General features: G+C 39.7%; 1 protein-coding gene across 1 annotated transcript in view; it reads right to left on the bottom strand.

Moving 5' to 3' along the window:
• DIP2C (disco interacting protein 2 homolog C) overlaps positions 1–17,615 on the bottom strand; it is a 227,463-nt gene that overhangs the window by 103,134 nt on the left and 106,714 nt on the right. The window contains exons 15-22 of the mRNA XM_019508168.1: positions 16,269–16,362; positions 15,980–16,099; positions 14,270–14,384; positions 10,798–10,937; positions 8,661–8,797; positions 5,846–6,054; positions 3,896–4,010; positions 263–464 (exon numbers count right to left, since the gene is read on the bottom strand). Of these exons, the coding sequence (XP_019363713.1) occupies positions 263–464; positions 3,896–4,010; positions 5,846–6,054; positions 8,661–8,797; positions 10,798–10,937; positions 14,270–14,384; positions 15,980–16,099; positions 16,269–16,362 (1,132 nt within the window). The remainder of the gene's footprint in view (positions 1–262; positions 465–3,895; positions 4,011–5,845; positions 6,055–8,660; positions 8,798–10,797; positions 10,938–14,269; positions 14,385–15,979; positions 16,100–16,268; positions 16,363–17,615) is intronic.

Genomic DNA, 17,615 nt, shown 5'->3' on the forward strand with positions numbered 1-17,615 from the left:
CAAGTACTTTTAGGAAAACAAATATACCATTAGAGATGGTATAAAAGTATTTGAAGGAAAAGGGATGTATTGGTAGCTGTGCTGGTCTGAGAAAAAGAAATGCAAAACTCTCGAACTCTAGGTATCATCTCTGAACCAAGAGTTCTAGAGTTCTGCATTTGTTTTTGAAGGAAAAGAGCACCCACAACTCCTGGAGGCATTGCAGCATCCTGTAACACCACAAAATACCAATAAATATTTAAAATGCAGTTACCCATCTTACCTGGCTGTTTTTGTCTTGGTTTTGGCAGGTTTGTTACACAGGTGTGGGGACACATCAACACATTGCAGGGATGCAAGGAGCCTTCCAAAAAGAGCTGTTTGGTTTCTGATAAGTGTATCCCTCCTAGTGGGGTCTTTGGGAGTGTGTTTGCTGGTACTAGGGCTAAACAATAAACCCCCACTTGATGAATACTGTCAATAGCCTGGAAAAATTCAAGTTGGAGTTAATGAAGTATGGTGAATTTGTTATCATTATTACAATACTTGTTTCTCTAAACTGCTGCAAAAAGCCAAAAATAACTACTTGTTACTATAATCATAATCTTCAGCAATATGAAAGAAAATATTTTTCTTCTTATTAGGTTTGAGAGAAAGGAAATCCAAAAATAATTGATGCATCGAAAAAAAAGGATGAAAACTCTAGATGGCTACAAATACTGAGATGACCATTAAGTGAAGATCCTGGTGATGTCCACTTACAGTGTCTATACTTGTGCTCTGGGATGGGGAGGAGGGGTGCGTTTTAATTAGAGCAGCTCCTGGACAGCTGCTCTATTTAAAATGCCACAGTGTCACCTTTATTCAGTGTCCTGCGTTTCAAAATGGCCGTGGGTGCACTTTAAAGCTTGTTCAACAAGTTTTAGTTAAAACACCCCCACCACCATTTTGAAGTGCAGGACGCTGAATACACATGATGATTAGGCACGGTGGAGTGTTCTAATTAGAACGTTTTACTTGAGTGCTCTAATTAGAATGCTCTAACAGACTCAATGCATCTGCTCCCATGCATTCTAATTAGATTGTGTTGGAGCACATGTATAGGCACCCTTAGATTTCAGCTGATGTGCCTAGCACCCTTCCTACATGTGCTCTCCTAATAGTTTTCTATTAGATGTAGTTTGCAGACAGACAATCATAGGCGATTTTAATCTGTTTACTTTTTTCAGCATTACTTTTGAAAGGGACACTATCAGCTTAAAACTCAGACCATTTAAAAAAGAGCTACAACAATTTCAGATGCTGCACCCACATCTCAGCCCTCTGACCAATACCATTTTTTTAATTTATGGAAAATGTTTTTCTCCCTAATCACTAAGTGACAGATACTCAGAAAGAAACTAATGAATCACACAAGGGAGCTAGGAAACTGACTTATTCCAACTGCTCAAGGAAAAATAAGAAATTGACTCTTTAATGCTTTGCTTCAGATGACTTTTGTCACTGCTTGAAAAGATTGCAAGTAAAATTTTCTCAGAGAGAAATATTGTTTGAGCTGTTACGTTCAGTATTTACATTAATAAAAGGAGTTATTAAACCAAATCTGAACATATATATCTGTAGATTCTTTAAATCCAAATCTACAGATCAAAAATTTTCCTTATAATATTTTTAACCTAAACATTACAGGAATGTGCTAAGGCAAGGGATCTGAAAAATTAAACTGGCTTCCACTGTCCAAACAGAGAAGAGCAAACTGCAAACAGTATGGCTGATGGGAAGTCAAGTTTTGTAAAAATCTCATTTATTTAATAACCAAAACTTTATTTTTAGCAAAGATGAAAATGTTTATGCATACCCGTACATACCTCTGCAGGTCCCACTAAAGATAAAATCTTGTATTCTAGAACAATATGTCTCTTCCAGTATATATTTAATGATGACTAGATGATATACAGCTTTCCCTTTTCCTATTTTTGATCTTAGAATGTACTGAACAGAAAGAGTAGCTCAGGGGTGGGCAATTATTTTGGGCAGAGGGCCACTTACTGGGTTTTGGCAAGCCATTGAGGGCCGCATGACAGGCAGCCCAGGGCAGATTAATATTAATTTTCTAATTTTTTTAGGGGCCCCGTGGGCCACATAGAATGGCCTGGCAGGCCGCATCCAGCCCGCGGGCTGCATTTTGCCCACCCCTGGAGTAGCTGCTCCACCATAAACATGAGTTGAGAAGTTTGTAGTCCTTGTGGATCCCAGTGTAGGTACACATGTGCTATATATGAGTGAGACTGGAGTGTTTTGAACAGCGGCAACTGCTGGGGCTATGTGTCCACCTTTTGCCTCCCTGAGTCCCTGCTGGAGGGTGTAAAGGATACAGATGCTGTGGCTCTCCATTAGTTACCTCTCAGCTCATACACTAGTTCTATCCTAGCTGAGGACTCAGTGATGGAGGGTGTCACTGGATCCCCACTTACATCATCACTTTGATGAGTCGTGGTTGCTGTCAGGTAGGTAGCTAATCATTCTTTCTTTTTTGAGTAGATGGCAGCCTGGATCCCAGTAAAAGTATGTAGCAAGAAATACGCATTTTGGGTGTGTGCTGAGGAGTATTAGTCTAATGGTTATGGTGCTCAGCATCTGCTGTTATGTAGAGAAGTCTAATTGCAAATGCCTGGCCAAACAAATCAGCAGCAGGTTGCTTCAAATGACCATTTTGCAGATCTTGGCTCTCTCTTCTGACAGTATTGTTTTTGGTAGACCTCTTCCTGCTCTGTTATCAGGAGCTCTTGGAATTGTCTAGGCAGCCCTGTCCATGGCACATAATCAGACAATATCCAGACTATCATCAGGTGGGGGAACTGAAAGTCTGGATGAAGTATCTAAGAGTACTGCTGTCTGAACTGTCTGAGCTGGATGAACACTTACAACTGATCAGTCAGTCCAGAATGCAGCTCTAATAATGATTATGACTGTCTCCTGAATTCAGAAATCACTCTAGGGATCAGGGGAATTAATGGAAAGATATCAAAGGAGACGTGAACTTCACTGCAGTGGAATATACTAGACAATGAAGCCTTCTGAGAGGAAGTTGAGTTAGCCAAAGAAATGGAAGATCCCTAATTTTTTTTTGCTGTTCTCTCATTGGCAACGTAAGTGGTAAAATAATGCCCTCTGCATGCAGAGCTGTATTTGGGCTCTACCTGTGAACCTTCTCTTTGTGTACAGATGGGTAACAATTTTCTTGACTGAGACATTAGCACTGGGACTAATGTCAGGCAACTGTGCCATCGGTGCTGAGGCTTTTGAGGTTTTGCAAGATAAAGTTTCCAGTGCCTGCTGAGACCATGGGTTCTGAATGAAAAGAGTGCATACAAATAGTATCTATCAGGATGGTCCCCTAAGTGGGAAAGACATCAAATATGACCAAATCTTGTCAGAGGATGAGCATAGTTTTAGCCCTGAAGGCTTGAGTGTGTCCTGAAGTAGGAAATTCTGTGCCCGGTGGTACAGGAAGATCCCCCAGTGCTTTTCTTCCTCTTTTGGGATGTCCATATAAAGAAAGTTTGAGGAATAATATTACTTCACAGATTTGATCAAAAGAAACCGTTTTGAGGTTTAAGAAAATTAGCTGGTTGGGCATTTGCTGTATTCCATTTGGTTGCCCAGGGGAATAAGAGGTGGGTTTCAGCTCCTCCATCCTTCTTCTAATTGCTCTCACACAGCGGCACAAAGAGGCACACAACACGTGCAGCTCACGTGACCACCACTATTCAAAGGAATATGACCTTGCATTCATCAGACACACCCATACAGCTGCATACTCACGTACTCAGAGCACAAATGTCAAGTTACTTTCTCCATAATGACTGGCAGAGCAACAAAAGAAATATCAAATACGAAAAACTGGGAGCATTACCTGGAGAACTCTACTCATCCACTGAAAACTATCTTCCTCTGTAGAATCTGGCCTTTGTTCAGCAACAATAACTATCCTCTCATCATGGAGTACACTCACTGAAAACACTGCTATTCTGTAGAACAGGAAAAAAGGGTACTGGGTAAGGGTATCAGAAGCTGCAGAAAAGATTATTCTTAACTTTTTGTCCCTGTTATTTGCTTCTTCTTATTCAGAGAATGGAGCTTTATGTACAATTTGTTCTAGCAAAACACAAAAAGCCCCTGTTACATGAAACCCTGCAATAGCTGTTAAATCAACTGATTTTGGAGAAAAGCTACTGCAAAGACATGAAATAGCAGTAAATTATTTTCTTTTCCTTTTATTTTTCAAGGAGTGTTCCAACTGGTCTTTGCTTCATTAGCCTTCATCTTTTCAAAGATAAATGAAGGCTATGATTATTTAGGGCCCTAGTAATGTAGTAATTGTTTGAAGTTTGGAACAAAGTGCTGCAAGCTAATGCTTTCTAAACATTAGCTCTGATCACTGGAGAAGATTCCATAACTTCTTACACATGCACAAATTAAAACAATCCTTTTTAGAGGGTGACATATGAAGTAAGTAAGTTGGGCTTGAATATCTTTTGCAATGTGCAAGACATTCACAATGTGCAATTTTGCAGTGGCCCAAAATTTAAACACTGAACACCTTAGAAGACTCTATGGGATCTTACCCACACAGGTATGTATAACCCATCGTCTTCTAAGGTGTGCAGTATTTACATGATGGCTGCTTGCAGACATTAAAAAAAACCCCAAAATAAAACCATGCTTTACCAGAAGCAGCAGTGTATTACTTCGACCCTGGTCTGCAGTGTATGTATAGACTGGGCGCTTCAGCAGGGCTTTTTGGTGCTTTTATCTAATAGCTGATTCAATCCGGTATTACATAAAAGTGCCAAAAAAGCCCTAATAAAGTGCCCAATTTGTAAAGATATCAGGCAAGCTGGGTCCAACTAATGTGCTGCCTTTTCTGGGTATGTGCTGGACTCAGTGTGGGAGTGTGTGGTGGGTTTTGTTTTTTGTTTTTTGGGGGGAGGTGGGGTTAACATCGCAAGCAGCTGTATATTTTAAAAGGTGCCTGGTCCCCAGCACAGAAAGCAAAAACCAAAATTAGGTGCCTAGGCTCTCTTTACAGATATGGACAGAGACAGATACCTCAAAAGGGGCAAGCCAAAAGGTGTGTACAGTGAATTCAGTTGTTTAGAAGCCAGGAGAAAATGGTTTAATCTGAACTTCCCAACTCTGGAGCTAAGGTGCCTGAAGCAGGGAGGCATTTCTATCCACACAAAGAGCATAGTGTAGGAGTCTCTCCTGATGGCAAGTTCCTGAATCCACTCTTTAAAAGGGCTCACCCATTTCTCTGAAGTGCAGCCAATAAAGGAGGAGGTAGTTTCACTTGCCACCATTTATTTAATGACCTAGAGTCATTAAATGGTTAGAGTGCCCATCCAAGAAGGGGGAGACCTGGATTTTATGTCCTCTTTAGCTTCACGGATTTCAAAACCATCTCCCCCTAACTCCATGGAGAGTAGCCTAACCACAGGCTCCCGGTCCTTAGCCAGGGCAGTTGTGTAAATATACAGAAGCAGAACTGCACAAACCTAGGGGACTTTAAAGTTAAATTCTTAGGTGCCTCCCAGATTTGGCAGTTGCAAAGCAAAGGCTTTTGAAAAGCAGTTTTGGATCTAATTGCTTAAAGCCTGCTGAAATCCTGTTTTGGATGTGGCCTTATTTATTCAGGAAGAGTCTGCAATAGTTTCTCTTTATTCTAGCCATTTGTACCATGTAAACCGTACACAGAATCTTGTGGGTTACTGGCCGTCTCAAGCATTTTAAAGACTAGGACAATTAGACCTGCTCTAAGCAAAACAGAGATTTCTATTTAAAAGAAAAGAAAAATGAAGCAAACCTTCCCCTGTAGACAAATTTCATTGGTTCCACTGCGAGTGCAGTTGCTACAATGTCATCAGCATTGTGTCTTCTTCCACTGACAACCATTAGGCCATCCATTTTGCCGATAACAAAGACAAGCCCACCTGGTCCTATGAATCCTAGTAATCCAGTCCTTATAAAAGGGTATTCACTTATAGGAGCTCCTGAACTGGTCATAGGAAATACCTGTAAAACACAGAAATACAGTCCTTAGAGAACACAATCCTAAGTGCTCAGAGAGCACCTTTGGTTTCAACAGGACTTGGAGTGATCATCTCACTCAGGAAAAACTTGTTTGTCAAGATGAGCACCATGATGCTCTCTATTTATCACCATAAAAACTTGCGACAAGGACTCATGTGGAGGGAAAAGTGTGATGTAGGAAGGTAATAGCAGTGCCAGGCCTTGGTTTAGCACACGTTCTGTGGCTTCAGCTCCATAAATAACATACAATGCAAAAACCAAATTAATAACAACATTTTTTTGTGGAATAGAAGTAAATTTAGGTTACTAATAAAGAGCAATTAAGAGACTAATTGTTTTTGGGGATGTCCTTCCCTATTACAATAATACATTTTTTAAAACCACCAAAAGTAGTAGAGTCTTTTTAATACACTGTGCAGTGATGGTTTTTAAAACCAATACATTTTATACAAGTTAAATGCTTCATACATTATTGCCTTATCCTCTATGTTTATGCTGTACAATAGAGAGCTGCACAGAGCTACCCAAGCTAGCTCACCTGTAGGACATGGTACAATCACGTAAGTGTTTTGTCTGGGCAAATTTACCCTGCTTCTATAATTAACACAGCAATACTCCTTCCAGTATCCCACTATCTCATGTAGAGCTCATTCGGGTATCCCTATGCAGCACTGCGTTGCGCAGTCTAGACATACCCATGCTTTTCCATAAGTCCGAAGTGGAGCAAATGCAAACAATCTACAGTAATTCCAAGCTGACGGACCACTTCTGTATCTTGTCCTTCAAGACTCATATAACAGAAGAAAGGTCATGTACTGTTCTCTGATGCACACAGGTGACTCTCATTGAAGAGTCACTACTTTTGCATCAGGCACTGTGATGCAGCCCTAAAAGTAGAGAACAGGCTCTTAGCTAGGTGTCGTGTGAAAGGACACATTTTTTTTTAAGAGCCATCATTCAGCAAGGTTTTTGAGAATGTGCTTAACTTTCAGAATGAATAGCCCCACTGAATCAGCAGACTGTTTGTGTACCTAATATTATGCTTAAATGCCTTGTTGAATTGGAACCTCACTTACTCTCATCTGGACATAACCATTTATGATTCAATTATATTGATACCGTAAGTTCTGCCTCCAAAATGAGTCCAAGCATAATCCTGCTTTAGAAAACTCAAATGTTGGATTACCATCTATATCAGCTAGCACTCATTGCTCTTTCGGCACTTCAAAAAGTCATCCAACACATTCCAAATCATTACTGTAGAGCATGATTGAGAACTATTTTCCCCATCTCCGTAAATTATTCAATGTATATTATGTCTGATGCTCAGAACTACACGTTAATAGGAGAATATTACGACTACCATTACGAAGAACATGTTAACACTCTTTAGATTAGAAAGAGTACTTGTTAAAGGAAGGGCAAATGTATTTGTTCCTAATCTTTCCCTCCAACACTGACCGAGAAGAACAATTCACCATAAGTTTCTCATTTAAAACATTTCAGTTCAGTTTTTCTCTGTACTTCTCTGTCTGGTAACCTTTTCATACTGGCCTCAATTTAAGTTTAATCTGAAAAACAGACAGTCCCTATGGAGCAATCAATGGACCAATCCTCATTATAAAAATGCAGTACACAAAACAACAAAGTGGAGTCTACAAATTCAAAAAATGATACTTTAGGCCAGCACTGTCTAACTGACAGCCCATGGTCCACATTCGGCCTGTGAGGGGTTTAATTGTGACCAGGGACGGGGCAGTAGGGCCCAGGGAACTGAAGGTGAGCCCAGGGCCACACAGGCTGGAGGTGCAGCAGCAGGGAGAAGGAAGAAACACAGGTGTATGGTGCAGTGGAGTGGGGCAGGGGATGGGACACAGGTGCAGTAGGGGAGGATGGGGCATCTGCATGGTGCAGTAGTGTGGGGAGCATCTGCATGGCTGGGGGGAGGCATGGCTTGCCCTTTTGCAGCCTGGGGGAGTGTGGCCCCCACTAGTGTTGCCTGCAAGGTGTTTGGGTCCCAGTCACTTAGAAACTGGACAGGCCTGCTCTAGGCATTTTAAACATAAACAGCAAAAGAGCAATTAGGAACAAGGCAATAGTGGTAAGCCAGGATGCTTTCTACCATTAAATCTCTTTAAGATGTACATCTGCAAGGATATTTGCAGAAAAGCAATCTTCTAACGTTGACTAGTTGTGAGATTGTTGGCAGTGGCTTTAAGCTACACATATGAAACAGCTTTCAAAGTGTACACATTAACCATCAAGCCGAACACAGAATTTGCCTATTGAACTTTGCCTCTCCCTCCCACTTGCCTTGCATCAATTGTTACCTCTGCTTGTTGCTTCAACATCAGATTGCAACCTCTTTAGTTCTGGGACTGTGACTTTCTAAAGATTTATAAGGTACTACGTGAAACTGAGCTCCACTATAGATTGCATCACTGTATCTCCCTAAGCCTTCCAAAACTGGCATCACTAATAGAAAAAAAAAACATTATTAGTGTGAACGTGGATCTCCAAAAATATCTTCTGAAGATAAAGAGTGCTAAAAAGAAAGGATTCTATATTGTACCTTTCCTTAGACTCACCTCAAAAGTGTTTTTGGTCATGCCCGAGAGTCCATAATATGATGTACCTGTTGCAATTGCACATACACAAAGTTCCCCTATTTCATCTGTTTTACAGAGCTGAGGAATTCCATCTGGCTTCACTGAACACATTATGGCTGAAGAAAAAGCAAAATACTTTCAAATATTTTATAAAAAAACAACTACAGGACAAAGTAAAGTGAGGGGAAGAATCTATGATCTAGAAACTTCAATGCATAAAGTGCATGTAGATGTGACTGCCAAACAAACAATGTTTGTGAAACAAAGACATTTTACATCAAAGATAAATTAATATTTATAGTACAAAAGTGTCAGGAACTTTATATAAATCTAGTCTGAAAAACAAAACTGAATTTGGCCTGATTCCCTTGCTTTTGTGATACCTTTGTAAAACGTGACTGCACCCTGTATCATACTGAAAAATCTATTTACTGTGGTCACTGTAAAATGAACTATTTTAGTCGGGGTGCTTGATGATAATTACATTGTACAACAAACATAAAGCCATGAAGTTTAGCTTTCATCAAAACCCATGCAAAAAGTAAGTTTTTTCTGCTTAATGGTCTAGTATGCCAGTTAATGTGTACACACACTCAAATAGCCTGGGAGAATTCTCCCAGATTTGCTCTCCAGGTAGAGAAACCCAAAGTCACATACACAGACATTCAAATGCTGATGCCCTGAAGAGTGGAGAACTTCAGTGCTGACAACTGTGCAGCTGGGGGGGCAGGGGGGCAGGCGGGCAGGGAGGTTGCCCTGTGCACACATTTCAGCATACTTTATAGGCTTCCCAAGTCTGCCTGGCGAGAGATGGCAGCAGTGCATAGGGCAGCCCTGATGGGCTGACCCAGACTGTCCATGGCCAGCCTACGGTTCCCTGCAACACAGTGTGAGGGTTGCGAAGGGGCAGTGTTCTGGAGCAGCAGAGTCCAGCGAGCAACTGGCAGGGAGGGGGAGAATCTGGACGGCTATGTTCTCTTCTGAGTTAAATTATGTTGGAGCAGAAGGACACCAAAGGAAGCAGGAAAACTGGCAACAGGAAGGTCACCCAGCAAGTCAGTTGATGTTGTGACAGGCTGATGCATCATATCACTGCAATAAAGATCCTGTTGAATTTCTGCTCTTTCCAGTCATAAGCATCAGATTAAGATCAGGTATGCCTTTTAGCAGCTTACCCTGGAGTAGGAACCTGTCAAGAACATAAGCTTTGCAATTGGAAGGAAGCCAGGGTGACAGAGGGAAGAGAGAAGCAGACCAGAATGTCTTTATATGTGCAAGTGTAAAAGTCCTGGAAACTGCTTTTTCATTTACTGTAAAGGTAATCATAATACAATAACTCGCTTTAAACTGGATCAGCCTACATAATCCAGTACAATCTGATATGTCTAGATAATTATTTTATATTATGGTTATTAGAAAAAAAAAATCTTAACTTGCTTCACTTGTAAATGTGAAACTGAGAGTTTATTTGGTATATAATTTAGCAGTTCTATAAAGAAAAACTAAAAAAATTAGCCTTTTCCAATCTGCGCAGCAGTTGTATAAAATCAATTTAGAAGTTAAATCTAGATGTCATCTTTAGACGTTCTGCCTTTAGTCTGAATTTATCACTACCATAGTCTAAAAACATTTATCTTTTTTTATAATAATGCAGTTGTGCCTCGGCACAGGAGCTTAGGGAAACATTTTGCAAGTCTTTGGCAAGGAGCTTTTTTATATTTTACAGTATCTTATTTTATAATCTACAGTACTTCAGCATGACCTGGGTTACAGCTATGTATAACAATGTTCTAAACTCTGAACTTAGGGTTCAAGTATTTGTGTTTTTTGGCTCAGCTATCTAATGGTAACAAATCAGTATTTCTTCATGAGCAAAACAGAGTAAATCATTTAAAACGACAGCTGTTACTAATGAGTGGAAGAAGCAGCAGAGTCAACACAGAAGAGAAGATGTTTCTTCGTGTTTTGTCATGTATTAAAACACCCATATTCTTATGCAAGTGTTTCTTGTTTCTTTGGAAAGTATGGTATTTGCAGTCACTGAACAGTGTGATAAATGAAAAAGGTTCATATGTTCCACAAAGCACATTTCAGAGAATCCAGTTCTGATTCCTACCTCCTGGCATCACCAAGCCAACGTCTTGCACAGTTAAAACAGAAAGCTTTTCTTCAGAATCCACTCGAATTACTCCATAGGTAAGACCGTGCATGGACAATACTCCTCTGCCAGGGGGCTGATTGCTGTCATCTGTTGGCCTGGAACAATTGTTTATAATTTTAAGAGACAGGATATTTTAAACAGGCAAATGCTAGTATTTTCCTATTCACAGTGGAATACCATAACAAATACCAAGTATTTATGTTCACATTTAATAATAGTATATTTCAGATTTAATTTGGATTTATTCTTTACCACCTTAATCTTTGCTTTTACATCTGACCTAATCTTTGTCTCCAGTCACTATTGGTAACGCAATACATCACCTTTCAATTTCAGTGCCTATCCAATAATGCACTGCTATAGAAATTAGGGTAATACATAGTATTTACACACTGCAACTTGTTTAATCTTCAGAGTTTTACAAACCTTAATTCAGTCCTGTCAATGAGAGGAGTTAGCCCCATTTCACAGATACAAGGGAAAAGGTGAGGGAGTGAAAAGAGTGAAAGATATTAAGGACTCTAGGGTTTTTTACACTCAGTTTCTACATTTAGGCTATATATAGACAGGCAGACACACCACGACACAATTATGTTAAAATACAACTATCTTTCCATACTAAATTTTTATGTGACAATAACTCCTGCACGTTACATGAATTTAAGGCTCTGTGAATGGCAATTCCTTGATTTGCCTAAATTCACCACAGAGCATGTCCAGATGATTGTGGTTGTGTGGTACAGGGTGCTGCAAACATATCCAGGTGTCGAAAAAACCCGTGGAAAAAAACCCAGAGCAATGCACACTCAGCCAGCATGTGCTGCTGAAGAGCGGAGCCGTCCAACCCAGAGCCCACTCCGCTGCCAGCCAGGCTCTACTCCACTGCCAGCCAGCCCCGGGAAGCCCCCAGGTAAGGCTGCTGGGGTAACTTGCTGTGCGCCAAAGCACGCATGGCACGGGCATTCCCAGGGACAAGAAGCGGTGCAAGGTGTGCTGCTGCTTCTTGTCCCTGGGAAACCAAAAGTCTATGCACATCTGAACACACCCACAAATATTATGTGATTCTATAACACAGGCAATAGGGTGTTCCGTCAGCTTGTTTCAGTACTTTTGTATTAGCGATTCTAATATTACGTATACCGTCTGCAGCTTGAACAAGCTAACTTTGACTTACACAAGTTACTGATTTCAGAATGAAGTGCTAGGGTTTCTATGGCTGGCTAGAAACTCATACCATATTATGTACTAAAATGCAAAACTGAGGATAACATGATGCTGATTTGGTTAAGAATAATGCTCCTTTGTAATGCAGACAGACGCAAGCTGTTTTCAAAATCAATGAAAGAGCCAATATTCATCTGAAGTTTTTGCAGTTTTGCTATGTAATCCATCATAACACAAGCTTACGTTAAAAGATAATATTCTTATTATATGACATATCTCCTCTGCCGTGCTTGAAATACTAGATGGGCCCCAGGCAATCAGGGTCATGTAAGACTTGTAGTGATTGGTACCATAAATTTCAATTAATAGGCATTATGAGGCATATTTCTCAAGTGACACTGTCAACAAAAAGGGCTATGGGCATGCTTGAAAATGCATTAGAGCATAACAAATGGAGACTAGTAAACAAGCAGCTATGATGAATAATGGTCCCATCATTTAATGTAGTCTCTCAACCACATTATTGATCAACTTTCTCTCACCCTTCCCCTCCTAACTGCACACACATTGTTCATAGAATGCTAAAGATGAAAATCAAATGCCTAATTAATACACATTTTTCCTCACACAATTAACAGGCCAAAGGCTGATTCATAATCCTGCATACATTTCCCCTTATTTTACTTAGTGCATCCAGATTTGATTATTCTGGAATACAGTTTAGTAGTAGCTCTTGCTATGCAACCACAAGCCTCTCCAACGTGTATCTCTACTAAGCAATCAAGAGAAGAGGGAATTCAAGTAGCCCGATTCCAAGATATGAAGGCTTTTTACCTGACAAACAATATCCTGAACTGCATTACCACACTAGACATTTCTAAGAACAGAGGGTCATTAGAGGAAAGAGGAGAAGTTTTGTCATTAAGACACAAAAACAACAAGGTAAATGTTGTATTTCCACCTATATTACAGACTAACTGAACTTGTGCATGTTACTTACCATATCTGTACCTCAGTTTTCCTATCTATGAAATGGGGATAAGAGACACCTCTTACTTCACAGTGTGCAAGTTTGTTTATATTAAAAATTGGTAAAGCAGTTTGAGATCTTTGAATTAAAAGATCATATGTGCAAAAGCACCAACGTCCCTTTTGTTTAAAAACATAAACCTTGTATTTTAATCAGGTTTTACTTGGCTTTTCATTCACTGATTATAGTAAAATGACTTGCACTTAAACTTAAGCATTTGTTTAACCTTAAGGGCTGGTGTGAACTGGAGATATTTCTTCAGACAGAGTTGCACAAACAACTTGACCAGAATTATGTATAAGAAATTATTTTTTTCACCTTTCAGCTACATTTCATAGCTTTAGTTTCTGGTTAAATAACTGTTCATTTAATACTAACTGTTCATTTATTACTAACAGTATTTTTCTACACTCCAGATTATAATGTGTCACAAAATTCAGGGTTGGCTGCCACTCTCTTCACAATCATAAATACAAGGGTTTAGCAGCTTTCCTGGGAGCACAGCTTGTTGAGCCAGATCAGAGCAGCCCTGGCTGGTAGGGAGCCTGGGAGACAGGGGTCGGGGGGGTCAACCAGCCAGCTCAGGGATGCTCTGACCTGGCTCAACACGCTGAGGAGAAGCTGGCTGGGGCATGAGGGTGCCCTGCACTGAAGCACTCTCATAACCAAGCCAGCCCCATCAGTGTCTACACATACATGGCTGTGCAATAAAGAACCTGGCTTCAGGATAGTACTTGTATTTAGAAGTATCATCCTGCAACGGAGTTAATTAGTTTCTTGAGGCCTAACAGGGCTGCATGTGTACAGGTTGACTCTTTACTGAAGAGCTAATTAGTCAGCTAATAAATTGCAGTAAACATCTCGCGTAGATGTACCTGTTGAGTCCTAGAATCCCACGATTTCCCCCCTTTCCTGTTACATTTCATTTAGCTCATTTTAATAAACTTGAGTTGTCCCACAGTATTTTACCAGAGCTGAATTTTAACTATTGGTCTGTTTAATTTTACATTAAAATCATATTATGAAATTGGTAACTGTTGTTCTTCTCTAAAATGAATTACTGTGCAGTAAATTCTACATGTCTTATCGTTATACAAATAAAGATAGATATAAAATGTACCCATTTTGTAGAAACTAACTATGCAGCATTGATCTTGAATGAATATGATCTTTCATTTCTTTGTTTTGAAACTGAAAGTTCTGAATACTATTTTAATTTGTTCAACACCGTACCTTCGAATAGCCACGGTGAGAGCTTCTGGTGAACTAGCACATGGACAAATGACCTCCTGTCTTAGGCCTTTACTTTGGAAGACGTTGAGAAATGCATCACAGGAAGAAATTGACCCTGAAGAGAAAAAACACCAAAAGAAAAATCTCATTTCTGAAGCAATGCTATTGACACGTCAAGCACCTTTGTTCAAGTATGTAGGTTTTTCATGTCAAAACATTTAGAAATTATCTAAGGCACCTAGGAAAAGATTACTGTATTTACCTGAATATGGTACAGTTCTACCCCATCCCACAATTAGCATGGGGAAGAAAGCCCCTTGTCTCACATTCACATACAAGGAAACTTTATTAAATATACCGTCTATCATTAAACTCCTGACAAAAGCAGCATGGGCTCAGTAATAGAAACCAACTATGAAGTTGATTAAATGCAGCCAACAGGGAGCATGACAATAAAATGCATGGTTCATATTAGGTGAATATACTGATGGGAATCCACTACAATGATAGATTAGTGTAGCCCATCTAAATAAGATAGATGGTAGTCCCCATTGCGCTCAGTCCCCCCCAGTGCCGGCTCTTTTTCTAAGTTACGGTAAGCCACTGCGCAGAATACATTTTTACTTCCTTTTTACTACCACAGCAGAGCTGTACCTTTTTTCCATTTCCAGTGATTCCAGTTTTTTTTTTTACCAGCCTTAAATGCCTGGTGAACATCACCAAGTGGAGCCCCCAAAAGCTCAACCAGAATCCTTCTGTCCCGCTCTCTCAGCCTGTCATATATGATTAGCATGGCTCTGCCCTCCCAAGGTAAAGCTGGACCAGGTTGCCCTGTACCACATCCGCATACATGTTTTTGAGGATCCCAGGACTCATGATGAACACGTGGTTCCAGTCATGAGTGGGGGCTAATTAGAACATGGATCCTTGTGCTGGGTATTTGGAGTACACACACATACAGAGCACTGCTGAGCTATGGGGTCACCATGGCTTGAAATGCTGTTGGCTCTACTGGGGTCCAACCCAAATGAACTATATGGTCAATCATGAGCCTTCTGGCTGTGGACTAATAACATGCATAGTTTGTACCGTATATAAGTGAGTACAAAAGTGCTGCTTAAAAGTGTGTTTATGGACTATCTGTGGTAAAACTTGCAGCAGTTTCAAAAAAGGTCAAATGAGTCAATTCTCGATGAACTAAGTCTATGGGTACCCACAGTACTAAGCCAGTGTTTTCAAATTTGCCCCTCACTTCCATGTGCTCAAGAAAGCAGGGTCTCATAGTAAGGAGAGAGGAAGGGGTTACTGAAAAAGTTGGGAGAGCAGAGGGCAAGGGTGCCACCTGAACTCCTCAGGTTTATTTTCCCTGCTTCTACACTCCAAAGCCATTGAAAAGAAGCAAACCTTCTGCTCTTTTCTACAGTTTAAGATTATTTACTTTTCTTTACATATGGCTGTCATGTTAAACAAAACTGGATTTACTGCAACTTACATTATGTGGAATATTAAGTTTGCTTCAAGATTAGCTAAAGAAAAGTAGGTTTAAAAAATCCAAAATTAATTACTGTTTCCATAAACTTCATATAGTTTGCAGCAGCCTCAAACTTTTGTGAAACATTTTTTTGCTAATGTGACTGAAGTCTGAAATGTCAGATATGAAACAAAGAATAAGATACTCATTTCCTGTTTTATTTTACAGGCATCACTTACAAGGATTTGCGCCATCGGCCACTATTAGCATACGTAGTGAGGAGAGGTTGATATCTCTTTGATCTCGATGTGCCACTAATGCCCAGTGCATGTCCCTGGATTTTACACAAGCGACTTTTGCTAAAATAAGAGTAAAAAGATTACTAATCTACTGTGTGGAAAAAATTTTAAAATCAGGAAATGAGTCATTCACCATGTTACAGTAAACAGCATCAAGTCAACAGCTTCAAGAACTAGTGTTGCCAAATCTGATACTCAAAATATACCAACATGTACTCTTGGTCCTTACCTTTGTACTGGCAGACTTTCTGTATCCAGGAAAGTGGATTCACTTTCATTAAGGAATATGGAATACTTATAACATGCATCATGTTCATGACACTCTGAAATTAAATAAGAATATTTAAAAAAAGAATTAAGAATATTAGGTATAGGAAAAATGTATATCATGTCACCCTATGAGACAGCTCACTAAGTACATAGTTAAGGACTCTAATTTACAATCATCAACATATCTGAAATGCTGAAAATATTTCCAAAGAGATTCCCTTCATTTCTTCTCTCCTTCACTTTCTTTAAAAAGCAACAGAAAAAAAAAATAAGGGACTTTTAGGCTCATTATAAAATAGAGCAATCCCAGCAGATTGTGAACAAGTTTGCAACAAGCTGCATAGGCAGACACGGCTCTTTGGGTAAATGTGATATCTTTTATTAGACCAACTAAATAGTTGAAAAAATTGTTCTTTACAAGCTTTCGGGTACAAACACTGTTCTTCAGGCACAGGGAGACTTTGTTGTTGCTTTGTGTGCCCTCCTGGGTGTGATAAGTACACCAACAGGAAATTCAAATAAGCCAGAGGCAGCAAATTGATTTCATGTTTCAAAGCACTCATCTTCCATAGTGATTTGTCATACAATATCAATAAATAAAAGCATTAAAAATGGAAGTTTTGAACATCATTCATTATCATTGAAAGTAAATTTCTACAAGGCACAGAGATTTACTTATATCAGCACAGGATATATGTGGTATATGTTTGGTCAACCCAGCTTAGATATGCCTCCCAAATGGCACTGTCTGTGTGTTTGGGGGTTTAAGGCCATAGAAAATATTTCTCTTCCCAGTGTAGTGCAACTGTAGGTTTAAAAAAAAAAAAAAAAAGAAGTAGTCTTAGATCAGTCATTAAGACCATGCCAAAAAAAAGGTAAAGAAGGATTTAAAAAACCACCCTGGTGGATATTTGCTTTCAGAGTAAATGATACATTTAGCTTTATTAAATGAATGCCTTCCGGACAACACTAGTAACATGTTTTTGTCTCAAAAGCTTCATCATCACTGTCTCTTTATGATGACAGCAGCAGAGCAGCAGCAGGGAAAGGTCTAATGGTTACCTTGAAATCCTAAAAAGTAAGCCCTTCCCAGCCTGAGATTCTTGTGTATGCACTATTCATAAATAGACATTCTCACCACTGATTTGGGAGCAGGATAAGCTGCAACTTTAACTTGAACTGAACGCTTGAATGTCTTTAAAAACAGAGACGTGGGCCTCCACACCAATGACCTGCCATGCCTTTGCTTTGAAAGATATTCAAGAACTGAACAGACAGCTTGCCGAGTCCACTGCAGCAAAACAGT

The sequence above is a fragment of the Gavialis gangeticus genome, unplaced genomic scaffold (genome assembly GCF_001723915.1).
Source record: "Gavialis gangeticus isolate Ggan-Ray unplaced genomic scaffold, GavGan_comp1, whole genome shotgun sequence".
Lineage (NCBI taxonomy): Eukaryota > Metazoa > Chordata > Crocodylia > Gavialidae > Gavialis > Gavialis gangeticus.